The 16748-nt window shown below is 54.7% G+C and overlaps 3 protein-coding genes across 3 annotated transcripts; 1 reads left to right on the top strand and 2 right to left on the bottom strand.

Annotated features, from left to right (window-relative positions):
• Positions 1–235: 235 nt before the first annotated feature.
• Positions 236–7145, bottom strand: BO72DRAFT_508199 (uncharacterized protein; the record flags this gene model as incomplete). Its single annotated transcript, XM_040949289.1, has 5 exons — positions 6476–7145; positions 5557–6378; positions 1915–5491; positions 1672–1802; positions 236–1612 (listed from the first exon to the last, which is right to left on the bottom strand). The coding sequence occupies exons 1-5, from the start codon at positions 6695–6697 to the stop codon at positions 236–238; spliced, it is 6129 nt and encodes a 2042-aa protein (XP_040806333.1). The 5' UTR covers positions 6698–7145.
• A 3473-nt stretch (positions 7146–10618) lies between these two features.
• BO72DRAFT_443756 (HMG-box domain-containing protein) lies at positions 10619–12445 on the bottom strand. Its single transcript, XM_040943652.1, has 4 exons — positions 12285–12445; positions 11552–12191; positions 11179–11490; positions 10619–11116 (listed from the first exon to the last, which is right to left on the bottom strand). The coding sequence occupies exons 2-4, from the start codon at positions 12173–12175 to the stop codon at positions 11012–11014; spliced, it is 1041 nt and encodes a 346-aa protein (XP_040806332.1). The 5' UTR covers positions 12176–12191; positions 12285–12445; the 3' UTR covers positions 10619–11011.
• Positions 12446–12634: 189 nt separating this feature from the next.
• BO72DRAFT_443755 (DEAD/DEAH box RNA helicase) lies at positions 12635–16724 on the top strand. The gene is made up of 5 exons (XM_040943651.1): positions 12635–12976; positions 13046–13372; positions 13430–13841; positions 13899–16319; positions 16372–16724. Exons 1-5 carry the CDS (start codon positions 12833–12835, stop codon positions 16644–16646), a joined length of 3579 nt encoding a protein of 1192 aa, XP_040806331.1. The 5' UTR covers positions 12635–12832; the 3' UTR covers positions 16647–16724.
• Positions 16725–16748: the final 24 nt, after the last annotated feature.

Raw genomic sequence — 16748 nt, 5'->3', positions numbered from 1 at the left:
ATCATTCTCATGGTAGTCGTACATCATATAATCCAAGCGCATCATCTAAATCATTTTCTTTCACTTCGGATACAAAGTCACATGGCAAAGACATATAATCATTCATCAAACATCCAGGATATCTTCCAGGTTCGGCCTCATTGCACTGTCGTTTCATCGTTGAATTCATAAAAGAGCCCCAACTCGCAGATTGTAATAGTGCGACAAGCCCGTTGGAACTGCATGCGTCACCTCATCACCCCAGATTGGTCAATTTGCGGAACCAATTGGGCATTCTCCCATTGCTGACCGGGGGCGGCGCGTAGCGGTCTTCATAGCGGCCTTCATACGGCGACCGCATCCCCCGCGCACGCTCGTAGTCTCCACTCCCGGAACTCCGCTCGGAGCGTCGCACCTCGCGTTTCCGGGAACGGAGCTCGTCGATCTCCTGGTCCGTCAGCCCGGGGTATCTGGCTCGCCGACGAGCCCGGCGGCGCAGTTCACGGCGCGCCTCTTCGTCCGACGAGATCGAGCCGCCGTTTGCGGCCCCTTCGGGTCCTCCGGGCATATCTAGCACCGTAGTCATCACGGGTGGGGGTTCCGGCGGATCGTCCGCCTGTGAGTCGATCCAGGACGAAGTCTTATCCTTGCGGCCTCCGGACATGATTGGCCGGAAGCTCTCCGCATCGAGAGGAGGCGCCCTGGACTTCCGACGCCTGAACCGCTCGCCGTCGGCAGATCGCTCCGGGTGGTGGTGATAGTGGTGAGGTGGGGAAGGGGCAGCCTGATCGGCATTCATCATGCCATCGAAGTAGAACTCTCGGGCAGCTCGATCGTCGACGGGCATGGACCGGCGCTTGGATCTGCCAGACTCCTGGGTGGGGTCATACATTTCTGCCTCTCGCTGCCTCCTGCGCTCGCGGCGCTGCGCAGCCCTAGCTTCGGCGGCCTCACGGGCCTCTTCCTCTTCTCTGGCACGCCGCTCCCGCTCCTCACGGGCAGCCCGGCGAGCTCTTCGCTCCTCCCGTCGTCGTTCGGCCTCCCTTTCCTCCTCCTCACGCAGCTGCCGCTCCTGCATCTCGCGTTCCCGTGCCATTTCTCTTTCTTTGCGCCGAGCGCGCCTCTCTTCGGCCTCCCGCCATTCGCTCTCGCGGAGCTGATCAGATGCGGCTTGCCGCGCAGCTCGTCGGGCTCGGCGTGCCGCCCTCCTTGCTTCCGCTTCTTCTGCATCCGTTTCGGGGAATGCCTCTACCGGCGGAGCATCGGTGAGGAACCCCTCACCGTCCCTATCCGGCATATCATGTCGTCTCCGTCTGCTCTCGTGTCTCATGCGACGAGACTCGCCGCGCTCTGGTTCGGTCATATACCTGGCATCTTCATCCCCGTAAGAGCGAGACTTGTGACGCTCTGGCATCTCGGGGCGGGCCGTTCTCCGTAAAGATCCGATAAGCCCCTTGAGACCACCCGGACCGGGCTCTGGCTTTCTTGGAGCCGTGTTTGACCGTCTGAGACGTCGTTCCCGCGGAGGTTCCACAAATGCAATATCATCCGGCCCAGATACGACTTCTGGACCCTCTTGCTGTAGCTCGTCGAGCATGGCCCTGTCATCCAACTCGTCATGTCGAGACCGCGACTGCGTAGGGCCGAATCAGTTAGCCGAAGCCCGTGGCCCACCAATTCTAGGACTCCTACCTTGTGTCGAGACCGTCTGTCGGAATGCCGCGATCCTCTTGAACCACCCTCTCGGGGTGCAGAAGCATCGAGATCATCTCTGTCCACCATGACGATATCATCCTCGTCAATCGCATACGGATCAGGCACAGCTGCAGGGCCATGAGATTAGTAAATCAGCACGGCGAAGCCATTGGGAGGCATAAATACCTGATCGCCTGCGAGATGCATGAGGTGTCTCTCGTCTCGAAGAACCGTTCGTACCCATCGTTCTGGCAGCTTTATCCGGCATGTCTCGGTGGTTGTCTGGTGGCGGCGTGGGCAATTTAGTATCCTTCACATCATCGCTCATCTCTACGGAGGGGCGTCTTGATATCGGCCTTGGAGCTTGGGCTCTAGACTTCTTCGTGGACTTCTTCCGAGACGGAGGGGGCATCCCCAGGATAAAGTGGGAGAATGTCATACCTCGGCTATGTCGGGCTTCTCTGCGTCGAGCCCGGTCAGAAGTAGATGACTTTTCGACCTCATTCTCACCTTCCCGGGATTTAGGGTGTTTGGTTGACCTCGTCCGCACCATCAGTGGCGGGGAATGCTCTCCCCGATGCCTAGACTCTTTCTGGCGCGTTTTCTTAGAAGGGGCGCCAGCCCAGAATCCCCACGAAGCAGGACCGGGGGTGCGCTCCACACGGGTGCGCTCCTTTCTGGGCATCTTGTCAGGTTGGCTTTCGATAGGCTCCGGAGGGGGCGTTGGAGGTCCACCGTGACCTACATCAACCGGCGGACGATCTGCCGGAAGTACAGCCTGTTCTAGGCTGGATACCTTCTTGCTCTTCTTCTTTGGCTTCTCAAATTCTGGAGCAGGCGCCTCATCGAGCTCCGGTATAATGTCGCGTTCTTGTTGAATATCAGCCACTGGTTCGGGCTCTTCCAGAACGGGGACAGGGGCGTCTTCCACGACTGGAGCAAGGACAGGCTCCGGCTCTAGCTCAATGACCTTCTTCTTCTTTTTCTTCTTCTCAGTTTTGGAAACGGGCACCGGAAGAGGCTCAGGCTCGGGTTCAGGCTCTATTACGGGCTCTGGCTCCGGTACTGAGGCTGGGGCGGGTTCAGGTTCAGGTTCAGGCTCCGCGACTGGCTCCGGAATGGGCTCAGGAACGGGCTCAGGAACAAGAACAGGCTCAGGCTCTACTTCGATCACCTTTGCCTTCTTCTTCTCTTTCTTCTTGGCCTTCTTTGACAACACCACTGGCTCTGGTACTGGTTCCGGTTCCAGCTGTACAGGTTCAGGAATAGGCTCTGGTGCAGGTTCAGGCTCAGGTTCAGGCTCAAGCCCCTGAACGGGGGGTTCCGGAACAGGGGGTGGGGGAATATCGTCGTACTCGTCGTCAAACGCGTCGGGAAAGCTTCCAGGGACCAGATCACGCGAAGACTTTCTCGGTCGATATGGCTCAGGCTCAATATCAACAATGGGCTCTTCCTGGGGAAGCTCAACAACTTCCTCTGGTGGAGGCAGCACGACTTCCTTTGCCTTAGACTTCCCCGCTTTCTCTTTCAATTTATCCTTCCTCGCTTGCTCAAGAGACTTGATGCGCTCAGCGACGGACAGCTTGGCTGATGACTTGGTCTTGGAGGTGACAACAGGAGTCTTTGTTGGCGGGGCGGCTTGTTCCTCGACAACTGGTGGCATTGGCGCTTCGGGCGCTTCTGGCGCTTCTGGCATCTGGGGTGCATCGCCAATGTCGATTAGTAAGTCATCGTCAGCGGGCTTGCTCTCCAGTTCAGGCTCCGGCTCCGGCTCCTGCATAATCTCTATGGGCTTGGCTTTCTCAGCTGACTTCTTTTTCGTCGCCTTCGGTTTACCCATCGTTGCTGCTCCAAGAGTGGCCCAGAACCCCATCGAAGCCTTTGGTGTCTCCTCTATCCCAAATCCCTTGCTAGTACTCTTGGGAGGCTTGACATCATATTCATCCCAGAGAGGCTCCTCGGGCACGTGCTCTGTAGGCACATATCCTTCTGGCTCATGTGTGAATCCTAGAGAAGGTGGAGTCGGTGCGGGGGGAGGTGGCTCCGCTGCAATCTTGCTACCTTTCTTCTTTTTCTTGTCTTTCCCAGTACTCCAGATACCCCAGCTCGCTTCGTCATAGACTTGTTCGGCTTGTATGGGTGCAGGCGCAGGTTCATCGATGGTCTCTGGTACAGGTTCGGGTAGCGGCTCGGGCTCGGGTTCCACAACAGGTTCGGGTTCATGAACAGGCTCAGGAGCGGGCTCAGGAACCGTTTCTGGCTCCGGGGCAGGTTCCTCATGCTTAGCAGGTGGAGGTGGTGGCCAATCGAAATCCTTGCCAGGAATTGGAAGCCCTTTCTTGACTAACTGCTTCTCTCTCTTTTTCCGTTCCTTGGAGTTTAAATTTTCCCAGTTGTCGTACAGAGGGTTGTCTGGAATAGCTGGAGTTTCTGGTTCGGGCTCGGGCTCGGGTTCGGGTTCGGGTTCAGCAACTGGCTCTGGTTCTGGCTCGGGGACGGGCTCAGGGACGGGCTCAATCTCAGGTTCAGGGTCTGGCTCTACAGGCTCAGGTACGGGCTCAGTTTCAGGTTCTTGCACTGGCTCGGGCTCAGGTTCCGGCTCGGGCTCGGGCTCGGGCTCAGCGGGTTGAGGAGGAGGCCATTCGAAATCTTTGCCAGGGATTGGAAGTCCTTTCTTGACCAGCTGCTTCTCTCTCTTCTTCCGATCCTTGGAATTCAAGTTCTCCCAATTATTGTAGAGAGGATTATCGGGTATGGCTGGAGGCGCGGGCTCAGGCTCGGGCTCGGGTTCGAGGACTGGCTCTGGCTCTGGCTCTGGCTCTGGCTCTGGCTCTGGCTCTGGTTCAGGCTCAGGCACTGGTTCTTGCTCAGGTTCAGGTGCCGGCGCTGGTGCCGGCACTGGCTCTGGCTCGGGTTCGGCAGCCTTGCCTTTCTTCTTTTTCTTGTCCTTCTTGGACAATCCCCAGGCGCCCCAATCATCATCATCTTCTTTCTTTTCTTCGACGGGCTCAGGTTCGGGTTCAGCCGGCGGCTCTGGAGCTGGTTCCTCGACAACTGCCTCCTCCACGACGGGCTCTTCGAGGATGGCATTTTTCTTGGCCTTCTTATCCTTCTTCTTGGAGGTAGAAGTCCAAGCATTCCAGTCGTCCTCAGGGGAAGCAGTCTCAGCCGCTGCCAGTGGTTCAGGCGCAGGAGACTCCGCAGGTACAGTTTCTTCAAGCAGAGCATCTTTCTTCTTCTTCTTTTTGTCCTTCTTCGAGAGTTGTGCTCCCCAGCCCCAGTCGTCGTCGTCGGCTATCTCTGGAAGTTTCTCTGGCTGCGCCTGCGGCTCGGGTTCTGGCGTAGGTTCTGGCTCCTGAACTGGCTCAGATTCAAGGTCTTTGGGAAGGTCTTCCTCCGCGTCTTTCTTCTTTTTCTTCTTGTCCTTCTTGCCCATGGTAAAACCACCCCAGATGTCATCCTCGGGCTTGGTCTCTTTTTCGCTACTGATGGCATTATCGGTGCCAACAGGTTCGTCGATGCCTCCAAACCCGAATCCCACGCTTGTAGTCTTCGCGGCAAATGACCAAGGATTGTTGTCTGCTTTTCCTTTATCGGGTGTCGCACCGTTTGCGCCATTCAAAGTGTCCAGACCCCATTTGTTACCTGTGCCCCAGCCTTTGTCCCAGCCACCGAAGCTGAAACCGACATCTCCGGTTGGAGGAGGCAGACCTAAATCCAACTGCGGCACGTTCTCACCTAGGCTCACCTCCTGAAACCCATTCGTTGGAGGCGGGGGAGGCACCTCGGGCACAGCCTCGGGAACAGCCTCGGCGCCCTACAGATTCGGTCAGACTGGATGCAATGGTTGTTTCCAAACTGGGGATAAATTGCTCAGCATACCTTGCCTTTCTTTTTCTTCTTCTTGCTGCTTGCAGTGGTAAAACCAGCCCAGCTGTCATCGTTTGCACCGTCGGCATCGTCCGCCCAGCTGAGGTTGTTGGCGGCTGCAGCTTCTTCGGCAGCTTTCTTCTCCTCCTCCTCTTTTGCTCTTTTCTCTTCCTCCTCCCTGGCTAGTCGCTCCTCTTCTTCCTTGGCCGCTTTTTCCTCCTCCTCTTTCTTCAGTCGCTCTTCTTCCTCCTGCTTCTTCTTCTTTTTCTTGCTCTTTGTGGTGGTCGTAGCCCACGCGTCCCAGTCATTGTCGTCTTCGTTGTTCCCGCCATCTCCACCGTCTCCACCGTCGCCGCCGTCGCCACCTCCGCCGTTGCCGTCATCCCCTCCATTGCTTCCCTCACCAGCATCACCGCCCCCGTCGTTGCCATTATTATCGCCGTTCTGGTCGTCACCACTCCCCTGATCCTGCTTGTCTCCACCCTCATCCGGCGGTGGGCTTTTCTTACGTTGTGGCTGTGGCGGGTTCTTTTTCTTCTTCTTTGCGTGTTCTCGAACACCCTGGATTCTGTCAAAGTCGATAAGTCGAGACGAGGACTTATCCTTATTTGAGCTCGACGCGATTTGCGCTGGTGCCGAGTCATCGGACAGATCTTTCCGATGGGCGAATGGAGCTAGAGTGGAGTAGTCCGGGGGGAGATCGGTTACAGCTTCGCCGTATGAAGGCGGGGCGTCCTCGTAACATCCATTATTGGGCACCTGGAGATCGACTTCATCAAGTGCTGTGCTCTTCAACACGTAGAAAGACTTCTCGGTGGACTCTGATAGACTCTTCTAGTATGACATTCCTAGTTAGCCTTTTTGCGCTGAATGTTGACAGTGTATCTGACGGAATAATCAGATAGCTCAAGCCAAGAGGGTTTGGTCGTACCTTGCCATCGCTCGTCGCAATGGCTCTATTGCAACTGACGGGTGCAGCGATCTCTCGTACCACTGAGGCGACAGACGCCGCATTCTGATCATGATGATCCCCGCATGGTCTCACGCAGCTCTTCTCTGTCCGGCATGTCGGCCAAAACTCGATCTGAGTACGGGAATCACCCCATTGCGACTCTGCGAATTGGCCTTGGTCGAGCATGCGCACGGTCTCCATGCTGGTAAGAGAGAGATGTAGCGCATGAGTCTTGAAGGGCAATCGGCCTGCTCCTCTTGAAGAGGCAGTTATCTCCCGACACCGCAGGCTGAAAACACGGAATCTATACCTAGTTTCCGCGTCGAGATCGGGTATCAGGTGGCAGAATGATCCAGAAGATAGGGAGTGCGCGTAACAATGGACACCAATTGAAAGGGCTTAGAGAACCGAGAAAGCCTCCCCTAGATATAATTAACAAGCGGCCAGCGCAATCGCAGCCACGGCACGCGCAAATTCAGAGGGCCAAAATCGTCACGCTGACGGAGAATTGCAGCCAAAGAGAAGGGGGTGTAGTGGGCCTGCAAGCCTAAGGGAATACAAAAGACAAAAGGATCAGCGAACACGAAAAAGGTATATGTTGGAATATGCGAGGAGAGCGGTCGAGAATGATGACGGCAAAGGTTCAGTAGAAAGGGAGAGTAGGGATGCGGAGGCAGGCCATCGAGCCGATGGACCACAAGGCGGTGGACTGGAAGAAACCAAAGAAGAAAGAGAGCGCAATTCTGCTCAATCAAGATCTGGATCCTTCGCCAGACGATGATTGGGGATTGGCGGGGATGCGATGCGAAAGCTAGCTCTGGAATGTAAGCTAGCACCGGGGGCTTTCAAGACAGGGACGTCAGCCAGCAATCGTGGGTAGGAAAGGGGAGGAATTCGGGGAGATGATGGTGGAGTGAAAAGCATCACTGCGTACTGCGTGCAAATCGGAGATTTCGAAGGTCTTACAGTTCTGTCCGTCTATGCGATTGACAAGAGTGATTTGATTTGCTCCAACCCAAAAGAGGAACAAAGAGAAAAAAAACAAAAAAAAATTGAAGAAAAAAAGAAAAAGTATTTGAGACCGGGGTGAATTCCCCGAGGCCCAAGATGGAGGAGCGTATAGTAGAGTTGATAGGATGGCGGTGGCTGGGGATGGATGGAACGGCACCGACCACCAGGCTAGGAGATCGCTCAGACTGGAGGGGGGGGGGGGAATGGAAGTAACAACGCGTGCGAGAGAAAAGGAAACAATCAGAGTCGTCACCGCCGATCGGACCTGGTCTAGTAGTGCATCAGCAACAATCGAATTACGAGGGTCGAAGGGAGCGAGAAGCAAATAAGAAAGATTGCCAGTGGTGAGAAAGAGAGATCGAGCCCAAGTCACGCAGGCACAAGCCAGTCACACTCCGAGGGGGCGGTGGGCAAATGCGCCTATCGATAACGAGGCCACCCCTCCTCTTGGCTTTTGGCCTTTGGGATGGGGGGATCGGAGGAGGGGGAGGGGGGAGGGGAGAAGTGGGAGAGGTAGACACTTACTACGTACTTCTAAGTCAAGGGATGTTAGTATCCAGGTACTAAGGTAGTATAGTTAAGTACGGAGTACCGTAGTGATTTACTCACTTCTTGTCAATATTGCTGCTGCTGCTGCTGCTGAAGATGTCTCTGCTTCCAGACTCACTTATAACAGGAAAGATTGCCCCTGGACAGAATTGACTCATGCACACCGACCGGAACACCAGAGATGCCTTTACATTACCGATAGCGGAGCAAGAGGGGAAGAGGAAAAGATGGAATCAATGTATTCGTTGTCAACCCCAAGTGGGGACGAAGTGATGGAAATAGTATACAGACTGTCAACACTCAACCTAAAAAGAACACCCGTTCCTTGGTTCGACCTGCGGGCCTTCAGTCAAGTCAATTCAGTAAAACATAGATCAATGTGCACTGCACTACGCAGTACTATACATTGTACAGAATGTACAGCACCATGAAGTTCGATATGCAATGGCGCATTCTTGAGCCAAAGCAGCAGGAAACCACATCCACTGTCAACCTTTGTCCTACATAGTACGACCGACCCATCAACCCCACGTGCCTCAGACACATCTTCTCAACACCACCACCGCAGCAGCAGCAGCAGCAGCAGCAGCAGCAGCAGCAGTGGTTCAACTCAACATGAACCACCAGATTAAAACTGCAGGGCGTTTCATCATCCAACATCCTGCAATGCAACCATCAGGCAGCCAAAACTCAAGAACGACAAAATCTGCCCACCAATGCCCTAGGTATACATTATTCAGCGAGGAAAACTCGGGTTGCGTTGAAAAAAAAGAAACCAAAAGGGAAGCAGTTCTTCACCGCATCGAAGGCGAAGAATAGGCCCGAGCCTATCAAAACGCGTGGGCCACTCTGAGAACCCAACGGGCCTCCGCTTGACTTTGCTTTTTCGGTGTTAGTTGATGGTGTTGCCGTTTACTCTTCAGAAGTGGGTTTCGTCCGACTACTGTAGGTGTATCCCAAAAGTGTTTAGCATAGACAGCTGTTCTTGTCGATACCCGCTAGAGGTCCTTGATCAGGAAGTAGATTGTCTTGTGGAGGATATTTAGTAGACAGCCACCACTTTTGGCTGTAGTTAACCAAGTAAACTACTGAGTAATCTACCGGCTCTTCCGATATCCCGTCCAGCGTCGAAGTCAGATGCAAGCCCCCATCCATCCCTCCGTGCCATCACTCCAGTTGGCAACACCGCAGGGTGTCTGTGTCCCTCTTTTCTTCGTGTCCGGCGTCTACCTCAGAATGTCTCACCAGCGTTCTTCAGACGGTGATACAAGCACTGTGCGACTGCGGTTGAACTAGTCAATTGGCCTGCAGGGTAGAAAAAGAAAACAAGGAGCAGGAAGAGTCATGAGGAGCGTTTGGCCGAAAGCCAATACCCCCGAATCTACCGCCGCAACCACCGCAAAACCATCATCCCATTGTTACTCCCTTAGGTTCAGCCTCATTGTAGCTTGTTACCTTGGAACCAGAAGCTTTCAGAGCTTTCCCCGCGCGTAGAGGGCTTGAAGGATTTCCACTGGATTGGATTGCAGCTCTTGGGTCAAGATCATGAGTTACTTGTCGGCTATACTGCACATCCATGCGTTCTCGTGCATAGGTCCAACGAGCAAACTGCCATACCATCAGCCATTGCACCGTAAAGAAGCATCAAGATACCTCCTGATAACACTCCCATAGCTCTTGCACTTCGAGAATTACTCTCGAAACGCGCAGCAGTATACCCTGAAAGATCCATCGGAGACCCTTGAAGACCATGTAGACAAACCCTCAGAAGGCAGCCTGCCTCAACAACCCCTCAAAGCTACGGTATGCCTGTTAATCAACTCTCACTTCCACCAAGTGCTACCAAAGAGCAAGTCTACACCCCAAGATAGATATTGGAGATAAAGCCTACCTCCAGCCGCCAAGCCAGCAGCCCCAACCCACCGGAGTACTGCACATAGTATGAAGAAAGAAATTCCCGCAACGCCATTTCCGCTGATCGACGGTACGGATCTCGCGGGCCAGAGCAAAAAGAAGATCCCAAGAGCATCATGCAGGACATATAGCTCAGGGTTTTCCGTCCATACAGTCCTTTCGAGGAGAATTCTCTTCGACTGGGGGGTGCGTGCGAGCGTGCGTGCGGCTTCTGTAATGTCTCCTGGCAGCTGCAGCAGCGGGCCTAGACCAACCACCCAGTCCGATGAGTCACTGCCTTGTCTTGCGTGTTGCTGGCTACTACCTACCTGGTACATGAGATCCGATTTGGTTGTGTTGTGTCCTGTACCTAGTACCTGATGTAGACTTTTCCAATTTGTTCATGCCCAACATCCATCTCAGCGCATCTGGATCGACCAGTGTGGGCTCCACGTGCTGGCGGGAGATCAGATTAAGGGGCGAGGAGAGATGCATGCTTGGTTTCGTAAAGGACATAAGAGCTGCTGCTGCTGTGAGTCATGGCGGGAACAGCTATGCGGAAAGTCGATCTACCGGAGCTTTCTTCTGTAAGGCTCGAAAGAGGAATCTCGTCATGACGTCCACGGTTAAATGTGTTGAAGAGGATGTTCTGGAGATCCATTGCGTGGCCTTGGGGTATCAGGGCTTGACCGAAATCGCCCGAGATTGATTGAATGAAATGAGTTTAGGCGCACCCCGAGAGACAAACCTCACCCGAAATCATTCGTTCTGTATGCTTTGGTTTATCTTTGGTAGAATACAAATGCTAACTTACCCTCCCCGATCGAACTGAGGAAAATATAAGACATGACAGCTGCGGAATCGATACTAGAAGACAACACAGAAGGGAGAAAAAGACGACTGGTTGTTAACAGAAAACCCCCGGATCCTCCGAGCCTGATAACCCATTACAAATCCCCTTAATAGAACAAGTTGCATTTCGTTGCTCCACAGAATGATCAAAGGAGGTTTCCAGTGCCATGGTGTGAAGACGCTCGTATCATGGACTCCTGGTCCCGACCCCTACTCGCGTTGCGCCTTGGGAAGTTTCGGAGGCTCGTCGCCATAGACCTCCCTATACTCGCGAAGGTAACGCTCCTTGTCTTCTCGGTAGGCCTGGTCGTAAGCCTGTCGTCTGGTGTTAGTGCTTTCCAACGCGGCTACGGCTACGATCTGATCTTGAACATTACCTTTCTCTCCTCCGGCGCTAGTGCCTTCCACTCGGCACTGATACGTGGGCTCCGCTCAGACATGGGAAGACTGGCGATGTGAGGATCTTGGAATCGATTCTTGGTGAAGTGGGCATAAGGATGTAGAGGGCGGGCAACGAGGCGAGGGTCATCGATCAGGGTAAGTCTCGATTGCCGCTTGCCGGTAAGTTTAGTAAGCTTGCGCCGGGCCTTGTTAGCATCCCGGATCTGAGCAGGAGTGTAGGACTTGATCCAATCAGCCATGATTTTCTCGTTCAATTTCTTGTTCTCCTCCGCAATGCGTGCGTATTCCTGGTTTGAAGTCAAATCGTTAGCATCGATCTTCCACATATAGCAAGGAGCTTAGCAGTACCTCCGTCTGCTCAGCTCTCAGGCTCAAAATGCGCTCTTGAATTTCGTTGATCATATATATGCCCTTCATATGCAAACCCTCCTTGGAGATCTGTTTCCCGGCTTCAGCGCGAGCCACAGCATAGACCGTCGTGGGATACAGCTGAGGCGGAGTGAGACATAGGGCCTTGCATTCCTTGATCTGCTTCTTCTTCTCGCGCAGAGTCAGCTTCTCTTCCTCTTCGGGAGTCAGAGGCTTCTTCTCCCGCGGCTTCCGCTCCTTCTTCGTGGCCTTCTTCGCGGCCTTCTTCGTGACCTTCGTCTTTCCCGTCTGCGCCTTCGGCTTCTTCACTTTGGCGGTCTCCTTGGACTCGGTTGCCTGCACCTTTCGGACCTTGGGGATCGATTTGGCCGCCTTGGGCTCTGAAGACTTGGCTTCAGCTGCAGTCGCGTATGTGTTCGTCAAGCCTCGGGACAGAACAGGGGCGCGTGCCGCAATTGGACCAATGAAACGACCACGGGACAACATCGAAAGACGTTGGACATGAGCGTGAGAGATCATTTGACGGACGGGGCGTGAGAAAGCATCGCTGATGTTGAGATGCTGGAGGAACACGCCTCCCTGGCGAACGAGTTTCGCGGGCATGGTCTCGGAACTAACGCTGGAAGGGTCAACGTAAACATGGGAACATTGATCGGAGTGGAAGCTTGGGATTAAATTCGGATAGGAGACCGACAGAGGGAGAGATACCTACCAAGTGAGTCGCGTGGATCAGTTCTCCTTCTGTATGAAGGTGAATCTGGTTCTGTTTTCTCCTTCGCAGGGGTACAGACCGGAGCTCAGTGACGGAACCGGAAGAGGTTGGGAAGGTCAGGTCACGGGTGGAAACTGCAAGGCACGCGTAGCGTAGCTGCCCGCCCGCCCTTAATATCCATTGCATCCATACTTAGTTAGGTCATAATCCTATCGAGAAGAGCTGGGCTATCACACGTGACTGGTCAGTCGGTCGCCGCCCGATTACTAATAGTCACGTGATGACCGACCCTGCTCAACTGCGGCCCGTCCGAGTCTCCCAATTAATGCCGGGCCAAGAATACAACCCAACGGAGATACAACATCTACCTCAGCCTTCTCCGACTGAGACTTGCCACCCCGCGCCAACTATCGGCATACTAATCACCCGGTATAACTTGGAAAAGACCTGAATGGAAGGGTAAACATCCACTTCACTATCCTATCCAAATCCAAGTGCTCGAGCTTTCTTGAGTCTCAGTAATACTCACTCATCGTTGGCCTGCAACAATGGCTCGCCACGGGGATACTCGCTCACCATCACCTGTAGGCAGCACATACTCCTCATCCAGACGGAGTCGCAGAGACGATGATCGCTATGAGAGGAGCAGGCGCGACGATGGCAGGAGTTACCGCCGCTCACGCAGTCCAGAGGTAGGCCCTTGTGCCCCAGTTCGCCTTTTAAATTGGAACTTATGTCTAATCTGTTCACCGCCGACTTAGCGACGATATCGTGACCGTGAACGCGATCGCGACCGAGACTCCTACCGGAGGCGCGACCGCTCCGTAGACAGACGTGACGACTACCGCGATGAAGACAGTTATCGCCCCAGCCGTCGGGATCGCTCTCGCGATCGGCGCCGATCCAGAGACCGAGACGATCAGCGGGATTACCGCCGAAGAAGCCGCGATAGGGACTATCGAAGCAGGCGAGAAGATTCCCGGGATCGGGCACGGAGACGGACAGATGATTCTGCTGACTTGAAGCACAAGTCTAGACGGGACGACAGCCGGGATCGGGCCAGACGCTCGCGGTCCAGGTCTCGTGATGTAAGCTAGCCCGGTCCTTTACTATCTTATGAATCAAGGCTGACATGCTCATCGTAGGCATCGAAACCGTCGACTCCAGCAACACCCGCCGCCCAAACAGAAGACGAGAAAAGGGCGGAACGGCGCGCGAAACTGGAGGCATGGAAACAGAAACAAGCCGCGGAAAAGGAGCGCAAACAGCGGGAAGCTGCGGCGGCTGGAGGAGCTAGAAGCATTCTAGAGGAGATCGATAGAAAGTCTGGTCTATCGCCGGCTGTCGGTTCGCCTCAATCTCCGGCAACGCCGGCTGTTGAAGTGGCATCCGCTACGTATGCAGGAAAGTTTGATCCGAAGGCTATCGCAAAGAAGGGAACATCCACATCTTCGCCCGCACCGGCTGTGTTGGGCAATGATGTTGCTGTTCCACTCCCGTCAAAGCCCTCCGCCACGACCTCTGGCAGTCCTGCTCCAGCCACGAGCAGCTCTTCATGTACGTTCCCGCCTCTTATCTATGCGTATCAGTTCCAGACTAACTTGAGCGTTCTAGCCACCTTAAAGGTTAAGGGTAATGTAGGAAGATTTGGGCTAGGAACCAGGCAGGCTGGGGAGGCCGAGAAGTCCACTGCTACACGAACCTTGGGATTTGGAGAGGAGGAGTCAACGCGACGGAAGCTCGAGAGGCTACCCACACCGCCTCTAGAGGATTCGAAAGATATCAACGGAACCACAGGTGGCGGGGCTGAAGACGAGGACGAGGATGACGTCGACATGCATGAGGGGGGCACCGAGGAAGAGAATGCGGCAGCTGCGCGGGCAGCGGCCGAACGACGAGAGGAGCGTTTGCAATTGGCTCAATCCACGGACACCTCGCAGGAAGCTAATGGTGATACTGTCATGGAAGACGCAGCTGACAACCAGGCTCCCGACAGCATGGAAGTTGATGCTCAGGAAGAAGAGGAGGAAGTCGATCCATTAGATGCTTTCATGTCCGAACTAGCCGAGACTGCTCCTCCGAAGAGAACGGGTGGCGCGAAGTTCTCGCGCGACAAGGAACAACAGCCCGAGGCCATCTTTGGTGATGAGCACGATGTCGATGTGACGGCTGTTGGCGAAGGAGATGCCGATGACTTCCTTGCGATTGCCAACAAGGCAAAGAAGAAGAAGGACATCCCCGCGGTTGATCACCACAAAGTAGAATACGAGCCGTTCCGGAGAAAGTTCTACACCGAACCCTCTGATCTGGCGCAGATGAGTGAGGAGGAAGCCGCAAGCCTGCGGCTGGAACTCGACGGCATCAAAGTTCGTGGTGTGGATGTTCCGAAGCCAGTGCAGAAGTGGTCTCAGTGTGGCTTAGGTGTGCAAACTTTGGATGTGATTGAAAAGCTTGGGTATGAGAAAACCACCTCCATCCAAGCGCAGGCCATTCCTGCGATCATGTCTGGCCGAGATGTCATCGGTGTGGCGAAGACAGGTTCGGGCAAAACGATTGCGTTCTTGATTCCCATGTTCCGGCACATCAGGGATCAACGGCCGTTGGAGAATATGGAGGGCCCTGTCGGTCTAATCATGACGCCTACCCGCGAGCTGGCAACACAGATCCACAAGGATTGCAAGCCATTCCTCAAAGCCCTCAACCTTCGGGCTGTCTGTGCGTATGGTGGAGCTCCCATCAAGGACCAGATTGCGGACCTCAAGCGTGGCGCTGAAATAATTGTCTGCACGCCCGGACGCATGATCGACCTTCTCGCAGCCAACGCTGGCCGAGTCACGAATTTGCGTAGGGTCACATACGTCGTTCTCGACGAGGCCGACCGTATGTTCGACATGGGATTCGAACCGCAAGTGATGAAGATCATGGCCAACATTCGACCTGATCGGCAAACTGTTCTGTTCTCCGCCACCTTCCCGCGGAACATGGAAGCGCTGGCTCGCAAGACACTTACCAAACCGATCGAGATTGTGGTCGGCGGTAAGAGTGTGGTCGCACCCGAGATCACGCAGATTGTCGAGGTGCGCAACGACGACCAGAAGTTCGTACGCCTGCTGGAATTGCTTGGCAATCTGTACTCGAACGAAGAGAATGAGGATGCGCGGGCTCTCATCTTCGTCGATCGCCAAGAGGCCGCCGATACGCTCCTCCGCGAGCTCATGCGTAAGGGCTACCCATGCATGTCTATCCATGGCGGCAAGGACCAGATCGATCGTGACTCAACGATCGAAGATTTCAAGGCTGGTATCTTCCCGGTTCTGATTGCTACCTCGGTTGCGGCGCGCGGACTCGATGTCAAGCAGCTTAAGCTTGTCGTCAACTATGATGCGCCCAACCATCTCGAAGATTATGTTCACCGTGCTGGACGTACTGGACGGGCCGGAAACACCGGAACGGCTGTCACCTTCTTGACGGAGGACCAGGAACGGTACTCGGTCGACATCGCGAAAGCGCTCAAGCAGAGTGGACAGAAGATCCCGGAACCGGTGCAAAAGATGGTCGACTCATTTTTGGAGAAAGTCAAAGCAGGCAAAGAGAAGGCTAGCGCATCCGGGTTTGGTGGTAAGGGTCTGGAACGACTGGATCAGGAGCGTGATGCTGCGCGTCTGCGTGAACGACGCACATACAAGACCGGCGAAGAAGGGGAGGAGGAAGAGGAGAAGGACGAGAAGAAGAACGAACAAGCCGAAGACCGGTTCAGCAAGGCCATCTCATCCGTCCAGGCCACGGCGTCAGCATCGACCAGTATGCCGGGGGTTCCCAAGGGTATCGATCTGGATGGCAAGATCACGGTGCACAAGACCGAGAAGGATCCCAACAGCACGTCGAAGAACCCACTGGACAAGGTGGGCTCGGCTGTTGCGGACATCCACGCGCGTCTGAGCCGTGCGGGCGTGATGAGATCCGGAGTTCCCATCGACAACCGTGGGCCAGATGCAGGCGCTTTCCATGCCACCTTGGAAATCAACGACTTTCCCCGTGAGTTCATCCTCTATCTACTTCCCGCTACAAATACTGATCCTTGCTACAGAGAAAGCTCGCTGGGCCGTCACCAACCGCACGAACGTGGCGAAGATCCTGGAATCCACGGGCACGTCGATCACCACGAAGGGCAGCTTCTACGCGACAGGCAAAGAGCCTGGACCTGGCGAGAACCCCAAGCTATACATCCTGGTGGAGGGCGAGACCGAGCTGGCGGTCACGAACGCGATGCGCGAGTTGATGCGGTTGCTGAAGGAGGGCACGATCGCGGCGGCGGACAGCGACGCCCGGGCGCCGGTGGGTGGACGGTACAATGTCGTTTAGTGGCGAGGGTTCGGAGTTTGTATTATAGATACAGTGTCTGCATTGTAGTAAAAGTAGCCTGCTAGGGTATTCACCATTGCGCCATTTTTATACGGAATCCCA

This window comes from Aspergillus fijiensis (assembly GCF_003184825.1).
Source record: "Aspergillus fijiensis CBS 313.89 unplaced genomic scaffold BO72scaffold_2, whole genome shotgun sequence".
NCBI classification, from domain to species: domain Eukaryota; kingdom Fungi; phylum Ascomycota; class Eurotiomycetes; order Eurotiales; family Aspergillaceae; genus Aspergillus; species Aspergillus fijiensis.
Note: the sequence above shows the minus strand (reverse complement) of the source record. Positions and strands in the feature narration are given on the sequence as shown.